Source organism: Lissotriton helveticus, chromosome 8, assembly GCF_964261635.1.
Source record: "Lissotriton helveticus chromosome 8, aLisHel1.1, whole genome shotgun sequence".
Lineage (NCBI taxonomy): Eukaryota > Metazoa > Chordata > Amphibia > Caudata > Salamandridae > Lissotriton > Lissotriton helveticus.
This window is the reverse complement of record NC_136069.1, coordinates 385,955,271-385,978,298: the sequence shown is the minus strand read 5'-3', so window position 1 is coordinate 385,978,298 and position 23,028 is coordinate 385,955,271. Positions and strand designations below refer to the sequence as shown.

The following is a 23,028-nucleotide window of genomic DNA, read 5'->3' as shown; positions in this document are numbered from 1 at the left end:
TAGCAAGGGCTTTTTCTTCTTGCTTCCCTGTCCTATTTGCTTCGTCATCGTTGGTGATGGCACGCCTCTCACCCTGGGTCCTCCTGGGCCTCTGCTCCCCTCCTTCCAAGACGGAACTCAACTGTTTTGGCTGAATTGCTTTGAGCAGGGGCAGGATCTTGCAGCAAGTAGTTTGATTTCACTACATGTCTGTGGTTTGTCGTGTGCGGGAGGGGTAACTGTTATGCATTTATGAGTTAAATGCTTGTGTTTGCAGTTTAGTAAAATGTACTTTGCGCATTACATGACCACCAGTTACAGCACACATTCATTTTTTGTAGTTGCAGGGAGAGTAAATAATTTGCCCAAAATCACTTGATGTTGAGCCAATAAAGAAACTCGAACAGTGGTCCCCATGTGCCTCTGACTAAGTCATAAATTGTTGTATAAACGCTTCTGATAGAAGCAACATATCCTTCTCCTTTCCATTGGGGGCAGTCGGTCAAGCTCCCGCTATTCTTTTCTCCACTGGGTCCACTACAGAGAAGGAGACTCTTCTTCAGTTGAAACCTTGATGTGCTCTTAGCTTCTTCATTAATAGAACTAAGGAGTACCCTGCATTTTTTTGGGTTCAGCGGAGCAAAGAAAGGAAAGGTGGCCCAAAGACAGACATTATTGGGATGAACTGATTGGCCTAGAACTCATTCTGTCAGGGCAAAAGATGCTACCGCAGCCTACCTCAGGGTTTGTTTTTCAGACAGCTATATGGCTATCCATCCATTTTTACTGTATCAATTTTCAAGTTCCTAGAGGGCCCTTTCCCTTATTCAGCTCCCCTCAACCCACCTCTTTGGAGGGCACCTTGCTTTGATACCGATTAACAAGGTGAGAGATCTGTGGCTTGAAGTATCTATCAGAAGACTATGGCCTGATTTAGAGTTCCCTGGCTACTTGCCCTCAGTTCACCTGCCCTGCTGTAAGTCATTTGGACCATCAGCTTTCTATCTACGGTGCACCCGTTGGCTCTGTTAACAGAAAGTTTACTCTGATGGAGTGTTGGCTGTCGAAGTAAGGGCATCATACCACCCGCTCTATTCAGGGTGCACTCTTAGGAATTAAAATAATGACTTCTATGCCCAGGGAGAAACTCCTTAAGTGTGGGGGGTCATTATTTTTTTTGTTTTTGAAAAACAAACTCCCACTTTAGAAATTTGTTTTTGAAAAATAAAAGTTTGGTAGATGGTCATCAAAACCGATGCTGGCCACCCACCCAACATTTGGTACAGTTGGAGGAACTGCTATAGATGAAACTAAAGAGATCATTGCTGGTCCGGTGGTGATCTCGAAATATGGTGGTCATCTTTCCATCAGGGTGGGAAATATAATATTCTCTGCCATCCTGACAGAGGTAAAACCCTAATCCAGGTCCTAAGTGGCTACCTTCCTTAGTGCTCTTTCCAGTGGATGCATCCCTTGGCATTCCCTTTTTCGGCACAGAGGACAGTGATCCAAACAATGATTCCCTCAAGGCTTGACTATGGTATTATCTTGTACCTGTGGGCAGAAAAGGCCACGATTAGATGCCTCCAAGCAGTCCAGAATGCAGCCCCAAGGCTCTTATTCCGGCTTCCCAAATACAGCTCCGTATCCGGTCTCCTCCATGATCTCTACTGGCTCACGATTGATAAACGCATCAATTTCAAGGCACTTTGCCTTATGCATAAAATCAACTCCTGCAAGATCCGATGGTGTCCTATCATCCTTCTCGCCCACTGCGTTCAAGCAAGTGTTCTCAGTTACAGTTTCCAGAATCAAACACCCTCGGATGAGTTGCCGCTCCTTCCCTTTCATGGGCCCTAAGCTCAGAAACCGTCTTCCTGAGCCGATGAGGTATTGCTCCTCCTTATTTTCTTTCCGTAAGGAGTATAACACCTGGTTGTTCTAGTTCCTAGTCTCCAGGCCCTTGTCCTTTTGGTCTGTTACAGTCCACAGTGCTGGAAAACCCTCTGGGTAGCTATATGCTCTAAAAATCTTAATAATAATAATACTCTATCTAACCACAGTTACCTCATGTTCGAGGCATGTGGCCTGCTGAATTTATATCTATGCATAGATAGCCGCCTAGTGTTGGGTCCGGATGATTGCACATTGTTGTCCTGGAAGAGTCTTCGAAGTATCACGAGATAGGTGACTCCTCCCTTGGACTACAGTGCGCATGGGCATCCTCTCCATCTTCAGATTGTTTTTTTCCGCCATTGGGTTCGGATGTACCTTCTCGAAATATACTTTAGATACTTTTCGCGAGGCCAAAAGGCCTTCGAGGCGTCGGTATTGTCTCTCGTTCGGTGCCCAATACTTCATCCAGTTCTTCGAACAGGACTTCAAAGGCCGTATTGCCTTTCGACAGCTAGGCCCCGACGAGCGTCGACGATGGAACGGAGCCCGTTCAAGAGATGCCCCGTGTGCAACTCCAAATACCCTCACATCGTTGTGCACCCGGTGTGCAACAAGTGCCTATCCCCGGACCACGACGAGGCCAGCTGCACGGCCTGTTCCAAGTTCCGGTCGAAAAAAACACTTCGGCTTCGACGCGCCGCGAGGCAGTCGGCCCAGCAAACAGCGCCAGACCCAGAAGATATCTTCGAGGCAGACGTCATCGAGTGCGATGATCAAGAGGATCCAGACCGGCAGTCGGACCCTGCATCGGAGCACGACTCACAATATAGTGTGGACGAAGAACGAGACTACGTCCATGAAGAAGACATCGTCGAGGTAGGAGACGACGCAGACGCCATCGGAGCCGTCGATGACGACTCAAGCGATGAGCAAGGCCCATCCGCAATCGCGGGGCCCGATACCGACACTGTACTCTCTACGGCTCAGGTCGAGGCATCGCCGGAAGGCCTTAGCCAAGATCTTTACCCGCATTTTATAGCCCCACGTCTAAGAATACTTCTACAGAGCCATCGGTCCATCAGCCACTTTCGACTGCGAAATCGAAACCAAAACCGACAGGAACTGTATCGAAACCGAAATTGCTTACGTCAGTCCTCGGATCGACAGCTTCGGATTCGTCGACTCCAGGACCATCTAAAAGTATCGTTAACCCTTTGGGGTCACAAGGGGGCGTCGACCCAAAACACGGGACGCCGAAGCCTGTCTCTGCCGTCAAGCACATCGCGCTGACGCTGTCGACGCCCACGCCCAAAGCTGGCGACACTGGCAAAGGACTCAAGGCTAGGAAGACTGTCGATCCGAAACTTCCAGCCTCGGCGCCGATATCCAGCAAGGCCTTAGAGTCGAAAACTACACCCGACCCGAAAGAGCACGTCGCCTCAAAGCAAAAAGGCGTACCCGTTGCGCACCGACAGCTCGAATCAACGCAAGTCCACAAGCAGCCAAGTGATCCTAAAAAGTTGGTCGGATCGAAGACGGCGACACCCTCAAAAACGGTTGGCTCGTCTCCACTGCTTTCACAACCTATTAAATATGGACTGCCCCCAACCGCTCGACCAAAAACCGCCGAGCCACAAACAAGCACCGACACTACCAAGAAAGTGTCGGCAGTTTCCAGGCGTCAGTTCACTAAAGAGGATGTCGTTTTCCAACCACCCTCCTATGACAATCGAACGAAACTGTTCATCGACTCGGATACAGGTAGACTCACCATTTATAAACGGAAAATAGCTCCAGAAAGACCATTGGAGTCATACAAGATCCCTCTGAAAAGAAAGAGGGACTCAGCAACCTCACATGTTCTTTCTGAGCCTGTGGAGTCCTATTAACAAGACTATTCATATTCACCCACACGCACCTATGAAGATATAGAGGAGGGATACAATGAAGATGAGTTCAATTATCCTGCTGACACAGATCAGGATGAACAGCAAACCTGGACTGACCCTGTTGACCCTGGTGAGCCACAGACTACACCTGACACTCAGTCCTATACCATCAAAACCTCGCCTACTGAAGATACTGCTGCGTTTAACGCTTTGATTGAAAGAGCAGCCAAAAACCATGATGTGGACATGCATGCTGACCCAATAGAGGAGGACTTTTTGTTTGATACTTTTTTAACTTCAGAAAGATCAGTAAAAACATTGCCTATGCTGAAAGGTGTCCTTAAACACGCTACTGACATCTTCAAGGAGACCACAACGGCACAGGTTGTAAACCCAAGGATTGAAAAGAAGTACCGGCCTGCACCTGTGGACCCTACGTACATCAAAGGCCAGCTCCCGTTGGACTCCCTCGTAGTGGCTAATGCTCGTAAACGGGCAAACTCTCAAACCAGTGGTGATGCTCTCCCTCCGGACAAAGAATCCAAAATCTTTGAAGCATCTGGCAAGCGAGTAGCGGCTCAAGCAGCAAATATTTGGAGGATGTCCAACACACAAGCCCTATTAGCCAGATATGATAGGGCACACTACGACACGTTAGAACAGCTACTGCAACACCTGCCTGAGACTTATAAGGAGGGAGCAGAAATGCTTATACAGGAGGGGAAATTAATTTCCAATGCGTCCATCAAGTGTGCGCTAGATGCAGCAGACACGGCAGCTAGGGCCATAAACACAAGTGTGATGCTTAGAAGGCATGCCTGGCTACGCATCTCTGGTTTTAAGCCGGAGATACAAACTACTTTACTCAACCAGCCGGTTAACCCCGATTTTCTCTTTGGCCCTGATGTAGACACAACCCTTGAGAAAATTAAAAAAGACACTGAGACAGCAAAATCCATGGGGGCTCTGCAGTCACAACAGTTCAGGGGCAGTTCCTTTCGGCGCTCCGGTAACAGGGGAGCCTCCAGAGGGCAAGCATCACAGCAAGCCCAATACTACAGAGGGGGCTTGCAAACCACCTATATCAAAAACAATAGGGGTGGCTATCGTGGGAACAGCACCAAAGGCAGAGGACACGGAAATAATAATACCAGATCCTCCGCCACCAATAAACAGTGACGTCTTGTCACTGCCCCCCGACCATATAACACCAGTCGGGGGAAGACTCCAGCAGCTCCTGCCAGTCTGGGAAGGCATAACCACAGACAGGTGGGTGAGAGACATTATACAACACGGCTATTGTCTAGAACGAACCTCCACTCCACCCAACATACCCTCAAGACACCGTCCTATGTCCGCAGAGCACATGCACTTATTGCAGCAAGAAGTCCTCTGCATGCTGCAAAAAGGGGCCATAGAACTCGTGCCCTTAAATCAGCAGGGTACAGGGGTGTACTCACTGTACTTCTTAATCCCAAAAAAAGGACGGGTCTCTCCGGCCCATTCTAGACCTCAGACCCCTGAACCAGTACATCTTGTCAGAACATTTTCATATGCTGACTTTACAACAAGTTCTGCCATTGCTCAGTCAGGGAGACTTCCTAGAAACCCTAGACCTAAAAGACGCATATTTCCACATTCCCGTTCACCCAGGACACAGGAAATATCTCAGGTTCACCATAAACAACCAGCATTACCAGTTCAAGGTCCTGCCTTTCGGGGTCACTACTGCCCCCAGGGTGTTAACAAAGTGCTTAGCAACAGTGGCGGCGCACCTTTGGAGACAACACATCCACGTCTATCCTTATCTGGACGACTGGCTTGTTCAAGCAAAGTCAGCCCAGCAATGTGCCAGCCACATGTCCCACACAATTCACCTCCTACACAGTCTAGGATTCTCACTGAATTACCCAAAATCGCACCTTCAGCCAGCACATGTGCAACAGTACCTGGGTGCGACAATCAATACTCTGACAGCGACAGCGCACCCAAACTCTGCCAGAGTCAACAGCATGCAATTGCTCATTCAAAAGTTCAGGCCCCGACACACGCTCCCAGCGCAAGTATTCATGCAGCTAATAGGTATGATGGCCTCCTGCATCTTTATAGTCCCCTACGCAAGGCTACACATGCGTCCACTTCAGGAGTGCCTAGCACGACAGTGGAACCAGGCTGAAGGACATCTAAAAGACCTAGTGTTGGTGACCGGTCGTGCATACAACTCTGCATTGGTGGAACACACAAAACCTTTGCAGGGGACGACCGTTCCAAGAGCCTGTATCACAGATAGTGCTGACAACGGACGCATCTCTCCAGGGTTGGGGAGCGCATGTCCTCCATTATACAGTGCAGGGACTGTGGACAGCTCAGCAGCAAAAGATGCATATCAACCTATTGGAGCTCATGGCAATTTTCATGGCAATGAAAGCCTTCAGACTGCATCTCTGCAACAAAGTCGTGCTGATCCGGATGGACAACATGACTGCCATGTATTACATCCAGAAGCAGGGAGGCACACACTCTCCACAATTGTCTCATCTAGCCCAGAGCATGTGGAAGTGGGCCATTCAAAGGAACATGTTCCTCATGGCGGAACATCTCCCAGGCAAAGACAACCAGATGGCGGACCTGCTCAGCAGGCACAGCCATCAGATGCACGAGTGGGAGATACACCCCTCAGTGCTCCAACCATATTTCCAGCAGTGGGGTCATCCAGAGATAGACCTATTCGCCACAAAGGAAAACGCAAAATGCCAATCCTTCGCCGCCAGGTTCCCACACCCGCAGTCTCAGGGCAATGCGATATGGATGAACTGGTCAGGCAGATTTGCGTACGCTTTTCCTCCAGCACTGCTCATACCGCTAGTGGCACGCAAACTGCGGCAGCACTCCATGACGCTCATCCTAGTTGCTCCAACGTGGGCACGGCAAGCGTGGTACACCACGTTCCTAGAACTTTCAGTGGTGCCTCACGAACGGCTGCGACTCAAGCCCAGTCTCCTCACTCAGAACCGTGGAGACATTCAGCACCCAGATCCGCAACAGTTGAGCCTTACAATATGGCTCCTGAGGTCATAGAGTTTGGCTACCTCAACCTACCCCCTGACTGTATGAACATCATCAAGGAGGCAAGAAGACCTACAACGAGGGCATGCTATGCGGCCAAATGGAAACTATTTGTCATTTACTGTTCTCATAATGACATAAATCCGCTAGATGCATCCACGCAAAACATTATATGTTACTTGTTGCACCTATACAGGTGCAATCTGGCATATAGTTCCATTAGGATACATTTGGCCGCAATAGCAGCTTATCTTCAGAACAGACAGCATCTTTCTCTTTTTAGAGTGCCAGCCATTAAAGCTTTTATGGAAGAACTCAAAAGAATGATTCCTCCCAGACACCCTCCTTCACCTGTCTGGAATCCAAACATAGTTCTCACCAGACTAATGGGACCACCCTTTGAACCTCTTCACTCTTGTGAGATACAGTTTCTAACATGGAAAGTGGCTTTTCTAGTGGCAATCACATCGCTAAGGAGAGTTAGTGAGCTTCAAGCCCTAACTATCCAAGAGCCATTCATACAGATTCATGCTAATCGGGTGGTGCTGCGTACCAACCCCAAATTCATGCCTAAGGTGGTGTCGCAGTTCCACATTAACCAAACCATAGAACTGCCCATTTTCTTCCCAAATCCAGACTAGGTAGCAGACAGAGCACTGCACACGCTAGATGTCAAAAGAGCTCTCCTGTATTACATAGACAGGACAAAGGATTTCAGGAAGACTAAGCAACTGTTTGTTGCCTTCTCTCCACAACACAAAGGCAACCCCATTTCAAAGTCGGGTATAGCCAGATGGATCGTTAAGTGCATACAAATCTGTTATCAAAAAGCAAAACGCACATTAACAGTTCCCCCAAGAGCGCATTCCACACGCAAGTTAGGGGCATCCATGGCTTTCCTAGGTAACATTCCTCTAGAGAATATATGTAGAGCAGCCACATGGACCACCATACACACATTCACCAAACACTACTGCGCGGATGTACACTCCAAACAGCAAGCTGCTGTAGGTCAGGCTGTTCTCAGAACTCTTTTTCAGACTGCCGCAGCTGGAACGGGCAACCGCCGCTAAGGAGGACACTGCTATTTATTCTATGCATAGATATAAATTCAGCAGCCCACATGCCTCGAACGGAATATGCTACTTACCAGTATGCATCTGTTCTTGGCATGTAGGGCTGCCAACATTTATATCGCCCGCCCTCCTCCCCGGTGCCTGTCGCAGCTGTAGCACTCAGAATCATTCTCAGGCATGGTCATCACTTACTGTATTACACACCATCTCTGCCGCAATGGCGAAAAACAATCTGAAGATGGAGAGGATGCCCATGCGCACTGTATTCCAAGGGAGGAGCCACCTATCTTGTGATACTTCGAAGACTCTTCCAGGACAACAATGTGCAATCATCCGGACCCAACACTAGGCGGCGATCTATGCATAGATATAAATGTCAGCAGCCCTACATGCCAATAACAGATGCATACTGGTAAGTAGCATATTCCTTCCCCCTTCTCTCTATTCTATGGAGTGGACTCCTAGGACTAATAAGGTCCCAAGCTAGTTTTCGCACACTGCTGTTACAAATGCAGTCGCATCAGCCATGCTCTGTGTCTGAGGGCATTATAAAACATAGGAGACAACTGATGTCAGGGCACAGGGATGGCAACTATATGCAGCTTAGTCATATCTGGAGGCAGGATGGAGTTTTGGCATAGGCCAATGATGCCACCTTCTGACGTACAGGACTTATTTCCTCGTCCAATATGGTGATTGGGATACTCAAAAGGTAAGGAATCTGCAGTTAGATAGAGACTCCACCAGACAAGACCGTTACTGACTGTGAGTAACTTATTCTTCCTTGTGAGAACAGTGTTTCTTGATGTTTCTTGCAGTTCACTGTTTTCTCTCTTCCTCTGTTTCACAGCGGGCCACAGACTTTAATGAGCAGCTCAAATCCAATGCTGGGATGCAATACAGGTTCTGCTAACTCAACTGGGATAAATCTAACTGGCATGCTGCCATCCGGCAGTCTGGTGCCCAGTGCGCTGCCCACTACCATTCAGTCTGCTTCTCAATCTGGTTAGTATAACTGAAAGTAATAAGTCACGACCATACTTGAAAAATTGGCTTCTTGTGTTTTAAAGCCCTACAGTAAGAAACATCTAAAACATTTGTTTAACGGTGTATTTAGGAAGAAAAGATGTCACTATTCTAAAGAGGCTCATTTAGCCAGTATTACATCATTATCTACTTAGAATAATTATGAATTTAATTTAGACAGTATGGTCCTGTCACACTCGTACTAATTTCCAGAGGGAGCTATGACTGGTTGGTAACCCCTTTACGGAAACAGGAGAAAGCAAATATGCAAAGCATGGCAAGGCACACACGATGCCAGACGCAAGGTAAGAGCCCAGTAGCCCCTACTGGGTTATAGATGTATGTTATAAACGGGTCCTGAAGAAGTGAGGAGAGATATGCATTACATACATATTGCAGCCTGTACTGGTTGGATCGGATACAATGGGCATGGGAAATGCTTGGACTCTAGATCCCCCAAATTCTGAAGGCAATATTACTTTTGGAAAAGAGAGCCTCCTAAGTACCTCCAAGTACAAAGAAAGATGTTGTAAGTGACACAGCAAAAGAACCAGACCCAGGTAAACAAGAACAGTAGTCACTGATCAACTTACTGAATTCTGTTAAAACAGTGAATAGGTTGAAGGTGAGGCCCAAGGTGCAATGAGAGGAAGACTCCACTGCAAACAGAATGACAGAGATACACCTTTGCAAATTCCGTTGCAGGACATTTTCACTCATAGTAGACCAGTTCTTCAGAAAATGTGAATCTAGAATATCCCATTCGGCCACAAGTAGGGAAACCTAGTGGTAATGAAGGACAAATTAATGGTTAAAGATTATTGCTGAAAGACAGGGGAGATATTGCATTTGTCACCGAAAAGCTTGCAGCCAATATAGCGTAATACTTGTGCATCGACAACACTAAGGATTCTACCTGTCGCTCTATGATTACCAGAGGCCATATTGGCCTTATCAGTTACAGGAGGAATCAGCTTACATTGTTTTCAGCTCCGTATTTATTGTGAGATTTTGCTTCCTCTTTTTTAAGCTTAAAACGGAGTGACTGACTAAGTAATTTCCAGATAATTTGCAAATACTATTGACTTAAAATGCACCTTAATTCTGGGGAAGCCATTGGCATGGAGTTGCAAGTGTATAGCCTTGTAGCGTGCAGATTATCATGAACATTTATTTTATGTTACATATTACAGTGAAAAATTGCCTTTCATTTTTATAACCTTGACTATGTGTGCCATAACGTAAGTAGATTATGGATCTGTTCTTTGGTGATGGCATTCTGTTTATTAAACACAGCAACGTTTTTTAACAGGTGCTCCCTTTGGATTAAAGAATTCTTCGAGTCTAAGACCTGTAAATCTGTTACAGGTAAATATAATGCACTACAATAGTATCACACTAATGCGTATTGCTTAACTAGTATTTTACAGAATAGTTTTCAAATTTTTGCGCTTTGAAGGATTCATTTACTTACTACAATGATTGCTTTTGTGGTCCGTTACTTAATGTCGTGGCCTAGGCATGTAAAATTTCTAAAAACATGGTGGATGCTTTGCCAAAATGTTTGATTCTTTCCTTTATAGTTTATCTATCTTAAATATAACTGTCACATGGTATCACTTTCACTTGTTCATAGAAAGTTGTTTTAACAAAATTATTTTTCAAACTAGTTTTGGTACCTTTGCACTTTTTAAAAAAGGTTTGCCATCTTTATATACTTGTGCAAGTTAGTACACAGCTCTGCTGGTACTGAAGAAAGATGTACAGATAAAAGTACGGATAAAAGAGAAAACTTTACTGACTGATCCAATACTCACTCGAATTACTTTTTCCTTCAAACGACTCAACGCAGAATCAACGATGGCTGAGTAGCATACATGTATTTGACAGAGTACCACCATTTATAGCGGGTGTATGCCATATTGTTGAGCTGCAAATGTGAAATCCTTCCCACCCTCAGCTGATTGATGCTCAGTATTTTGACTTCATCTGATTACCAACTGAGCCCTGCCACATTATAGCCACGACAGGACACTGACATTGAACTCAAAATGTAAGATAAAAACAGTGCCCACAGATTTCTCAACCCCTCTAAACAAATCTGTGTGTATGTCTCATATTCATTGCATCATGTTGTCTGCCATCTGTGACCAAGGGGCTCATTCCGTCTTGCACTGATCACAGACTGAGTTGACCTTAACAAGAATCAAACTCCTAACAGTCCGAACAAAAACGCCGGTTGCCAGTAGTGTATGTTTACCTTACTAACCCACCTTACTGGCTTCATTTACATTTCAACTGACCCATGCTGCTTCTGTTTAACAAAATTATTTTGCATCACTTTAAACTAGATGTTAACAAATGTCACTAGGTAACCCCTTAATTCTTTATTCACAATTTGGTCCTCTCCTTTGCTACCTTCACTCCACTCATTTCCATGCATCTTCTCATATCAAGCGTATCCACTCCATAGAATACTTCCTTTTAAAACTATATCCACATTCCCCTACCTTGATGCTCTACACTGATTTCCACTTTTCACAGAGTACAATTCCATAGTACCTATCAATTTCTCCCCTACCAGTTTCACCATTCTACTCTAAAATGCAGAACATTGTGTGCAATTCTATCTCTTAAAAGAATCAGCCTTGTGCCTACTCGCAATACCTCTAATTAGTTGGAGAAAGTATACCGTCTTTCATTTTTTGAGAGGTGATTGAAATGTTCTTTCTCAGCATTTTTCTTGAGAGCAGGAAGATACAATACAGCCTTTTGTCATTCTCCATGTGATTACAGGATTTCTCTAATACTTCCACAGTAAAGTCCGTTGTAACAGTGACCACTGACAACCCATTCCCCCATATAACTAAGAATTTTTCTCTTGACCATTACTTACTTTTGGTAGTGCTCTGTTCTTTCATATGTGTTTTTCATGTGCACAGGAGGAGCTATTCTAAATTCATAACTTGGCTCTGGCTAAAGCCAAACTACAAAGGACTGACATTCCACACTTGGTAAGCCCAGTCTTACTTGTGTCAGTCAGTTGAAGTTCTGACTCTAGGAAGGATGCCTTCCCTGCTTGAAAAATCATACCAATATATTGAACTATGTTCTTCTAGATTTCTACTCTGTCTCATCTCACACTAAAAAAATAGCACTATTTAGTTCCTCCTATGAGGTTAAACCTTTTGTTACAGAGATTTAGGTACATGATGTCTGGAAATCCTGACCTAGCTTTTGCCGTTCCTCCAGGATATAAAATCATTTGCCAGGAATGGTCATTAACAAGCATTGGAAATGCAATAGGTCTCGCATTAGAAAAGTTGGAGTTATTGGTCTTGTAAATGACATATATTTTATTTATTTGTTGGTTTTTAAAATTGCTAAATTGATGGCTTTGTCATTTACAATGCCAATAGTTATAACTTTCGCGAATGTGACACCTATAGCATTTGGAATGCAACATGTTTTGTATTTACGTGACTTAGATGGCAGCTCTGGTCGTTAGGCCACATCTCTAGAGAGCAGGAGAGTGCAGCAGGGGAGAGAAGCACAGCAATGCAATAGGTCTCGCATTAGGAAAGTTTGAGCTATTGGTATTTTAAAGGACACATTTTTTATTTATGTGCTTGTTTTGAAAATAGCGAAATTAATAGCTTTGTTATTTACAATGCCAATAGTTTTATCTTTCGCAAATGTGACACCTATTGTAACACAATATGTGTGGTGAGGGTGAGGGGTTGAGGGTGAGGGGTTGAGGGTGAGGGGTTGAGGGTGAGTGAGGGTGAGGGTGAGTGAGGGTGAGGGGTTGAGGGTGAGGGGTTGAGGGTGAGTGAGGGTGAGGGTGAGTGAGGGTGAGGGGTTGAGGGTGAGGGGTTGAGGGTGGGTGAGGGTGAGGGGTTGAGGGTGAGTGAGGGAGTGAGGGTGAGGGGTTGAGGGTGAGTGAGGGTGAGTGAGAGTGAGGGTGATTGAGGGGTTGAGGGTGAGGGGTTGAGGGTGAGTGAGGGTGAGGGTGAGGGGTTGAGTGAGGGTGAGGGGTTGAGGGTGAGGGGTTGAGGGTGAGTGAGGGTGAGTGAGGGTGAGTGAGGGTGAGGGTGAGTGAGGGTGAGGGGTTGAGAGTGAGGGTGAGGGGTTGAGGGTGAGTGAGGGTGAGGGGTTGAGGGTGAGTGAGGGTGAGGGGTTGAGGGTGAGTGAGGGTGAGGGTGAGTGAGGGTGAGGGGTTGAGGGTGAGTGAGGGTGAGGGGTTGAGGGTGAGTGAGGGTGAGGGTGAGTGAGGGTGGGGTTGAGGGTGAGTGAGGGTGAGGGGGTGAGGGTGAGTGAGGGTGAGAGGTTGAGGGTGAGTGAGGGTGAGTGAGGGTGAGGGGTTGAGGGTGAGTGAGGGTGAGGGGTTGAGGGTGAGTGAGGGTGGGGTTGAGGGTGAGTGAGGGTGGGTGAGGGGTTGAGGGTGAATGAGGGTGAGGGTGAGTGAGGGTGAGGGGTTGAGGGTGAGTGAGGGTGAGTGAGAGTGAGGGTGAGTGAGGGGTTGAGGGTGAGTGAGGGTGAGGGGTTGAGGGTGAGTGAGGGTGAGGGGTTGAGGGTGAGTGAGGGTGAGGGTGGGTGAGGGTGAGTGAGAGTGAGGGGTTGAGGGTGAGTGAGGGTGAGTGAGAGTGAGGGGTTGAGGGTGAGTGAGGGTGAGGGGTTGAGGGTGAGTGAGGGTGAGGGTGAGTGAGGGTGAGGGTGAGTGAGGGGTTGAGGGTGAGGGGTTGAGGGTGAGTGAGGGTGAGGGTGAGTGAGGGTGAGAGAGTGAGGGTGAGTGAGAGTGAGGGTGAGTGAGGGGTTGAGGTTGAGGGTGAGTGAGGGTGAGGGTGAGGGGTTGAGGGTGAGGGTGAGTGAGGGTGAGGGGTTGAGGGTGAGTGAGGGTGAGGGTGAGTGAGAGTGAGGGTGAGTGAGGGTGAGGGGGTGAGGGTGAGTGAGGGTGAGGGTGAGTGAGGGTGAGTGAGGGTGAGGGGTTGAGGGTGAGGGTGAGTGAGAGTGAGGGTGAGGGTGAGGGGTTGAGGGTGAGTGAGGGTGAGGGGTTGAGGGTGAGTGAGGGTGAGGGGTTGAGGGTGAGTGAGGGTGAGGGGTTGAGGGTGAGTGAGGGTGAGGGTGAGTGAGGGTGGGGTTGAGGGTGAGTGAGGGTGAGGGTGAGGGGTTGAGGGTGAGGGTGAGTGAGGGTGAGGGGTTGAGGGTGAGTGAGGGTGAGTGAGGGTGAGGGGTTGAGGGTGAGTGAGGGTGAGGGGTTGAGGGTGAGTGAGGGTGGGTGAGGGGTTGAGGGTGAATGAGGGTGAGGGTGAGTGAGGGTGAGGGGTTGAGGGTGAGTGAGGGTGAGTGAGAGTGAGGGTGAGTGAGGGGTTGAGGGTGAGGGGTTGAGGGTGAGTGAGGGGTTGAGGGTGAGTGAGGGTGAGGGGTTGAGGGTGAGTGAGGGTGAGGGTGGGTGAGGGTGAGTGAGAGTGAGGGGTTGAGGGTGAGTGAGGGTGAGGGTGGGTGAGGGTGAGTGAGGGGTTGAGGGTGAGTGAGGGGTTGAGGGTGAGTGAGGGTGAGGGTGAGTGAGGGTGAGGGTGAGTGAGGGTGAGGGTGAGGGAGGGGTTGAGGGTGAGGGGTTGAGGGTGAGTGAGGGTGAGGGTGAGGGTGAGTGAGGGTGAGTGAGGGTGAGGGTGAGGGTGAGTGAGGGTGAGTGAGGGTGAGGGTGAGAGGGGTTGAGGGTGAGGGTGAGGGTGAGTGAGGGTGAGGGGTTGAGGGTGAGTGAGGGGTTGAGGGTGAGGGGTTGAGGGTGAGGGGTTGAGGGTGAGTGAGGGTGAGGGGTTGAGTGAGGGTGAGGGGTTGAGGGTGAGTGAGGGGTTGAGGGTGAGTGAGGGGTTGAGGGTGAGGGTGAGGGTGAGTGAGGGTGAGGGGTTGAGGGTGAGGGTGAGGGTGAGTGAGGGTGAGTGAGGGTGAGGGTGAGGGGTTGAGGGTGAGTGAGGCGTTGAGGGTGAGGGAGTGAGGGTGAGGGGGTGAGGGTGAGGGTGGGTGAGGGTGAGGGTGAGTGAGGGTGAGGGTCAGTGAGGGTGAGGGTGAGTGAGGGTGAGTGAGTGAGGGTGAGGGGTTGAGGGTGAGTGAGGGGTTGAGGGTGAGTGAGGGTGAGGGGTTGAGGGTGAGTGAGGGTGAGGGGTTGAGGGTGAGTGAGGGTGAGGGTGAGTGAGGGTGAGGGTGAGGGTGAGGGGTTGAGGGTGAGGGTGAGGGGTTGAGGGTGAGGGTGAGGGTGAGTGAGGGTGAGGGGTTGAGGGTGAGTGAGGGGTTGAGGGTGAGTGAGGGTGAGGGGTTGAGGGTGAGGGGTTGAGGGTGAGGGGTTGAGGGTGAGTGAGGGTGAATGAGGGTGAGGGTGAGGGGTTGAGGGTGAGTGAGGGGTTGAGGGTGAGGGTGAGGGTACATGCTTTTCACTTTCTTCAAAGGTTGTCCGTGCATTAAGGGTAGTTGACTGAACTTTAAGTATAATAATTGTACGTACTCTTCAGGTGGCATTGAGCTCACACCCTCGAATGGTCTTCGGTAGTATTGCTTCCTGTAGAATTCTATTTCCTGCTTATAAAGCGCATGTCTCGGTCAGTATCAGCAAAGTGGTATGTGCATGTGAGAGTTGGAGGCGGTTAAGGAAATGCAGAACATTCTGCAAAAGTAATGGGAAACCATTTTTATCTTGAAACTGTTTTTAACCGACAGTCTTTTATTCCTAATCATAGATGAGTGGGAGTAATACAGGGACTGGAGCAGCAGCGCCTCAGTTTGGATTGGTGTGGCAGGCAGGAGAAAGTCAGGAGAGGGAGGAGGGGGAACTGCTTGCGAAATGAAATGAAAAGCGGCCGGCCGGGAAATGCTCTCGGTAGCATTCGTTTGAAGTGTGAAGCAGGGGGCGGGAGCAGCCTTTGATGTGCGGATAATTAGGGGAGGAGCAGCCAGGAGATCCAAGCTGGGGAACAGATGGCTGGCGATTTGATGCTGTGCACGCGCATTTTAGGTCAATGCGCTTGCGCATTGACCTAAAAGCGCACGGGCACAGCACCAAATCGCCACAGTTAGTTAAGCTTTGTTTAAAGCCCTATAGTCTTGCTTCTCTCAATGCGCATGCGCATTGATAGGTCACGAGACCTAAAAAAGGGGGAGGATTAGCCATTATCTATAAAACTTCTAAAAAGATTGCAATTTTCATAAACAAATCTTTTAATTTAGCTAAGTCCTTGCATCCATAATCCTGGCAGACGGCTCTGTGAGAGCACCAGGTTTGCTACTTTACCTTCGACCTGGATCATTTTTTTTTTGTTTTGTAAAATAATTTTTATTGCAGAGGTAATTCGGGTCAAATCATACATACAGCAGCGTGGCCCAGGGTTGTAATCCACTTTCGTATCTCCACCCACTATTTACACTGCCTTACAACCCACATCCCGGAGGCTGGGCGGCGTATAGACATGTATCATGGTGTCCAACCTCTAGTCACATATGTCACAGTGATTCAACCCCCTCCGCTTTTGTGTGTATCGCTTCCACTGCATCCATGGTGGTGTAGTAGTTCCCTTCGTAGTAATGAGTAATTTAACTGTTTGCTCCCACCCCCCTCCCCGTGTCCCTGGTGTCTGAGCTAACGTGTCATGTTCGTGAACGCAGTCGAGTTGGAATAAGTAGGATCATGGAAACAGTGCTTAGGTGTGTGTGTCCGGTGTTTGTGCGGTGTCCGACCCTGTCTCTGCTGGGGGCTCCCCGTGCAGCATTTCGTCTTCGTCTCCTGTGCTTTCGCTGTCCCTTAGCGCTTGGACTAGGGTCTCCCACGCTAACGCCGCTTCCTGCGCCTTTTCATCCGCCGTGCGCCGGGCTAGTTGGTACCTAAGTGTGCTCTCTGCTGCCGCCCATTTCAGAAATTCGTGTAACCATTTTTGATGTGTTGGTGCTGCCTTAGATTTCCAACCCCTGGTGAGCTCCCTTTTTGCAATCAGTAGACCCATGTCTATAAATTTGCTCGAAATTTTGGTTTTGCGTGTGTGTGGAAACCAGTGTAGGAGGGTGACCGCGCTATCGTAGTGCAGGGTTCTATCCGTGACCTCATTCAAGGTGTCCCCAATTCTCATCCAATACTCCTGTAATCGCGGACAGTCCCTGAGCATATGTAGCAGGTCCGCACCTATTAGCGCGCATCTGGGGCATGCCGCGTCCTGCGCGCCAAAGTACTGTATTATTTTACTCGGGGTGAGGTAGGCCCTATGCAGGATGTAAAGGTGTATTAGTTGGAAACGGGCGTTTCTAGTGCTTTTCCTGGCTCGCTGAATTAGTTGGGACCACGTCGCATTCGGGATTTCTTTTTGCAGGTCTGTCTCCCAGTGCGTCTTGAGGCGCGTCAGCGGTGGAATGTTTTCCGTGCTCATTCGGGAGTAAAGACAGGTCACCGCCTTGAACGTGCCTGCTGTCATCATCGTGTATTGACATGCCAACGACAATTTAGGTTCAAGCAGTCCTTCCCCCCAATGTTTCTGAATTGCCCTCACCACAGCTGCATGCAATAAATAGTCTCCTCGAGGGAGGTCATATTGTGCCTGCAGAGTTTGGAAGTCCATCAGCATCGGTGTATAAGTCTCCGATCATTTGAAGGCCCGCCTCCTCCCACAATTGGAGGTTCGACCAATCTCCTCCGTGCGGGAGGGCTGTCAACATCCCTAATGGGATCTCAGGTGCGTAGGGGTGGCCTGGACCTGCACGCCGTTGCATGCGGTTCCAGCATAGCCGCAGTGTCCTTTCCTCCTGGGTCAACCCTCTCAAGAATAATTTCTGTTGTAGGGCCACGTATGCCAGCACGTGGCGGGGGGTGCCCGTGTCCCTCTCGTGTTCAGGTCCCCGATATACCCTTGCCACCTCTTGCGTGAAGAATTGAAGTTGCGCCGCCAGATAATAGAGCTCGAAGTCTGGGACTGCAAGCCCTCCCTGGTCTTTAGGGCGCATGAGAGTCGCCAATGCTATTCGCCGCCTGCCTCCCCCCCATAGGAATGACACCACGTCGGATTTTAAGCGCCTGAAGACTTCTCCCGGTATCCATACCGGAAGGGTCCTAAAAAGGTACAACAAGCGTGGAAGTGCGATCATTTTGAGGAGGGACACCCGTCCCGTCATGGACACGGGAAGGGTAGCCCAAAAGGACATGTTGCCTTTCAACGCTCGAATACAGCGACCAATGTTCCCGTCCAACAAGTTGGTGGGGTCGTGATAGATGTGAACCCCAAGATAGTGCAGGCAATCTGGTTCCCAGCGCATGTTAATGTTTGCCGGTGGCCGCCTCTCTTCTTTCCGGAGTGGGAAAAGGCAAGTCTTCGCCCAGTTCACCTTCAAGCCCGATAGTGCCCCGAATCTCATTAGCAGGCCCTCCGCGCCCCTAACCGCTTCTCCGGTGTTATCCAGGAATAGCAAGAGATCATCCGCGTATAGCGATATATGGTGGTGTACCCCTCTTGCTTCGAGGCCGCGGTATGCCTCCCCTCTCCTAGCTAGCATTGCAAACGGCTCCATAGCCAGAGCGAACAGCAGAGGCGACAGTGCACAGCCCTGCCTCGTTCCTCTGCTCACCTCGTATCGGTCCGATATTAACGCTCCCACTCTTACTCACGCTCCTGCCCGCGCATACAGCACCTTGGTCCATTTTATATAGCCGTCCCCGAGGCCAAAACTCCGCATCACTGCATAAAGGTAGTCCCATTCCAGGCTGTCGAACGCTTTTTCTATGTCAACTGACAACACTACTGGGCTCTCCGCTGCTTGTGGCGGGTCTGCCAGCAGCCTGAGCAGCCGTCGTATGTTGTGGGACGTGTTCCTGGTGGGGATAAAGCCCGACTGGTCCTCGTGGATCAAACCCCTCATATGAGCTATCAGTCTCCCTGCCAGAATCGTACTCAGGATTTTGTAATCTGTCGTCAGCATCGATAACGGTCGGTATGATGCTGCATCTGTGCCATCCCTACGCGGTTTTAGCAACGGAATCATGATCGCCTCGCGCATCGACTGGGGTAACTCTCCCTTCTCTTTGGCTTCATTATACACCGTTCTAAGTTTTGGGGCTAGTATCTCCATATACTTCATATAGAACTCAGTGGGTAGCCCATCCATCCCCGGCGTTTTGTTTCGCGCCATTTTCATTATGGCTCCTCTAATTTCGGCAAGGTCGATCGGGCCACCAATTGCTGTGGCGTGGTCCGGGTCAAGTTGGGGTAGTCGTGACTCTATCAATAGGGCTTCCGTCGTTTCAGGTTGGGCCTCCGTTCCCCTATTATATAAAGCGCCATAGTAGTTTGTGAAGCATTGCACTATACCTGGTTGGGTGTTGTGCACTTCCCCGCTCATATCTGTTAGGGACAGTATCGGGGAGGAACCTTTATGGGGGTTGGCCAGCCAGGCGAGGAGCGTCCCCGTCTTGTCCCCTTCAGCAAGAGTCTTAGTTAAATAAGATTTATAATCGAAGCTACGTAGGCTCTCCATTGCAACCGCAACCGCTTCTCGCGCTGCTCCAACCCTGCCCTGCAACTCGGGACGGCCAGGCCGTGATTTCTCTGCTTCCCGCAACGTTCGTTCTACCCTGTCTAAGTCCTCCACCAGTGTTCGACGAGCGCCTGCAAACTTCCCAATACAGTGTCCCCTCACTACTACTTTGAATGCGTCCCATTCGACTGCTCTGGAGGCGGCGGTCTCCTCGTTTTCTACAAAGTATTGGGTGACCCTAAGTTCCAGGTCCGCCCTGAATGGCGGGTCATCCAGCGTGTCCGGACGGAGCCGCCACGTTGGAATTGGCGTACTTCCGTTCATCCAGGCTAGGGTGAGTAGCAGGGGATTATGATCTGAGATCGTGCGTGTTAGATATTCCGTCCGGGCTACCAAGGGTAATACTTGTTGGGAGCATAGGAACGCATCCATACGGACATGGAGGTCATGCATGCAGGAATAAAAGGAATAGTCCCGTACCCCAGGGTGCTGTGCGCGCCATACATCAGTGAGGTCCCATTGCCCTTGCCATTGTAGTCTGTGTTTCGCCAGTCTGTGCACCGGGGATGCGTGCAGCGGTGGGTGCGACCTATCCAATGTGGTGTCCTCAATAGAATTGAAGTCCCCCCCCATCAACACCGGGCCCGCAAAGTAGGTTGCTAAATGTTTGGATAGTTTAGTGAAGTAGGGTGCCTGCTCGGTGTTCGGTGCATAAACGCTACAGAGCGCTATATGACGACCCCTCAGTAACCCCTCGACAGCTACAAATCGGCCCTCCAGATCCACTGTCTGCCTAGTGACCTTAAAGGGGATCCCCGCCCGGATCCAAAGTAGCACCCCCCTAGCAAATGCAGAATATGCGGTGTAGAACAGGTGACCCCTCCACCTCCTTTGTAACGCAACCCCTTCCTTTTTAGTTAGATGGGTTTCCTGCAGGAAGGCAATGTGGACCCCCCTGCGGACCAGGTAAGAATGAACCTTGTGCCTTTTAGTCATTGAGTTCAAACCCCGCACGTTCCAGGACACACATTTTAACGAACCCACACTATCCATCATCACGATTTCGTTTGCTAAGGACTCTGTCCCACAGTCGCCAGACACCAGTAACGCCCTCCCCATCCCCCATCCCCAACTGCTCTGCCTCAGTTCCCCATCGCCCTCCAATCCTACTCCGCCCCATCCCCCTCCCCTTGCCCCCCACCCTGTCCTGAGTTACCCCAACATCTCTAGACATCCACCCCCCCTAGAATAGGACCCAACCACAAAGAGTCGCCCCCGTCCAAACAATAGAGCAAAATGCTCTCAAAACTGTCTACTCCGCAGTCTGTACTGCGGCGGCCTTAGGGGCCTCTGGGCACGTGAACTAGCTACTTCAGCAAGATTCGCCTCCCTTGTCCCTTTCCACCCCACAATAGCCATCCAAACTCACGATTGACCAGTCTCACATCGTCCTGCTCCAGTGTTCGGGTTCGCCAGTCCATCCAGGCTGTCGCCACAGCCCCCCCCAGACATGATCTTCAGCTGCCAAATACTTCCTCCGCTGTTTGAGGCGTCACAGTCGGGCCCATCGTGCTGTCCACCTCCGATAATTCAGTCTCCGACCCCGTCTGTTTGTCCTCTGAGAGCGATTCCCCTTGCCGCTGCGGGGTCACCACCCCAGAGACTTCTTTCACCGCTTGCAATGCTGCCTTCCGCTCCACTGCGGTCTGTGAATCCGTCGGTCGTTTCTTGTGCTGGTCACGTCTCCGAAGCCTCTTGGATCGTCGAACTGATCTCTGTTGGAAATCCTCCGCAGTTCTGTGGTGGGCCCCATCCGTTCCAGCCTTATAAGAGTCCCACCAAGTCCAGGCATCAGCCGATGATGTGAAGAACAGTGCTTTCCCATCCAACGAGATTCGAAGCCTTGCTGGGAACAACAGCGAGTATTGCAGGCCCTCAGCACGCAGTTCTTTTTTAATGGAGAGGAAAGAGGCTCGTTGCTTTTGAGTTTCGAAAGTATAGTCCGGGAACAGCGTCACTTTGCTATTTTCAACCTGGAAGGGTCCCGCTTCTCTCGCTCGTTGTAGGAGCCAGTCTCTGTCCCTGTAGTGGAGTACTTTAATCACCACCGGTCGCAGGGGGAGTCCCGGCTTCGGGGGTCGAGCAGGCACACGATGTGCTCGCTCCAACGTGAAGAACGGGGACAGACCCTCCGGCGCCACGACTGTCCGCAACCAGTTGTCCACGTAGCCCAGTATGTCTGCTCCTTCACTTTTCTCCGGAAGGCCCACCAGGCGTATGTTGTTCCTCCGGCTTCGGTTTTCCGCATCCTCCGCCCTCCTCTCTAGCGTCTGGATGCGCTCCAGGGCGTCCGTTAGTTTACTTTCTAAAGCTTTTTGCCCCGGCACAACATCTTTCAGAGTGACTTCAGTTTCTGTGACCCTGTCGGCCAGCTTTCCATGATCAGCCCGCAAGAGCCCCAGGCTCGTCGACACCTGAGCAATGTCGTCTTGTAGAGCGGTCCTCGTGGCTGCTATGGCCTCCAGGATTTTGTCTTGCATCGTCAGCAAGTCTGATTGGGGTTGCTGCAAGTTGTCTGGGGTCTCCGCAGCCGTTCCTGCCTCACCTTTTGGCCCTTTTGGTTTCCCCATACTTCCTCCCGGCAACCGCTGGGCCGGACAGGGTCGGTCCTGGATGATAGGAGTTGCAGCAGGATGACCGGTCGCCGCTTCTAGGCCAAGCCGGTGCTCGCGAGGTTGTAGGCCACGGGTTGAGCGGGCAGCAGTCGTGCCCCAGGGGTCCCGTCGCCGCACTCAGGTGTCCCCCCCCCCCCCCCCCCACTACGTCGGGGGAAGGGTGGGAGCCCCCGGTCGGCCTCTACCGCAGTGTGGCCCCACAGCGGTCCGCTTATGTCCGTCGGTCAGGACCGGTTCCCGCACTGCACCGCTGCGTCGACCCACCTCGTTCCTCCACTCACCATGGGTCGCCAAGAGACCGGACTGTGTGTTGGGCGTCCGTGCTCACGTTCCCGCACTCCCACCAATGCCGGTCCACCAGTGGGGGGCTGAGCCGCCGATTCGTTGATGGGGCAGCCAGTCTCAGCCGCCAGACACTAGCCAGACCACATATCCGCCCAGCCACAGATCGCCGGCCAGTCGTCGTCTTCTCCCGTGTGGGCGGATTCAGAACCTACTACCTGGGTCTGAACTGCTCTCAGCTTCAAGGCTCGTATGCCCTGTCCTTCCTCTTCGTAGGCGCACCCCCACGCCGGTCAGCGCTGCGCCCCGTGTGCCTCAGGGTGTGCGCAGGGTGCTGGTCATTCCCGCAGAGGCCCCCAGGAGTAGGGCAATGGAGTGAGGCTGTAGGACGGGTGGGCCGAGGCGTCGAGTCAGGGGCGCCCCCCTCAGTTCTGTTCACAGGGAGAGGCGGGTCGGTCTCCCGGCCGGACTCGCGCTCAGCACTGCGCCGTCGGGCTCACTCTCTTAGGGTCTTCCGCCCTCCACTGCCGGTGTGGTCACTGTACCTCCGGCGGTCCGCTGTAGCGCGCCACCCGCGTCTCGGGCTCAGCCACTCTCCCGAGATCCACTCAGGGGTCCGCCCGTCTGCTTCCCGCG

The 23,028-nt window shown here is 50.5% G+C and overlaps 1 protein-coding gene across 7 annotated transcripts in view; it reads left to right on the top strand.

Moving 5' to 3' along the window:
* The window catches only part of SUPT20H (SPT20 homolog, SAGA complex component), a 404,514-nt gene that overhangs the window by 287,313 nt on the left and 94,173 nt on the right, over nt 1-23,028 (top strand). For all 7 annotated transcript variants that reach the window (XM_078657195.1, XM_078657196.1, XM_078657192.1 and 4 more), the window contains exons 21-22: nt 8,757-8,911; nt 10,245-10,300. In XM_078657195.1, coding sequence (XP_078513321.1) covers nt 8,757-8,911; nt 10,245-10,300 — 211 coding nt within the window. The remainder of the gene's footprint in view (nt 1-8,756; nt 8,912-10,244; nt 10,301-23,028) is intronic.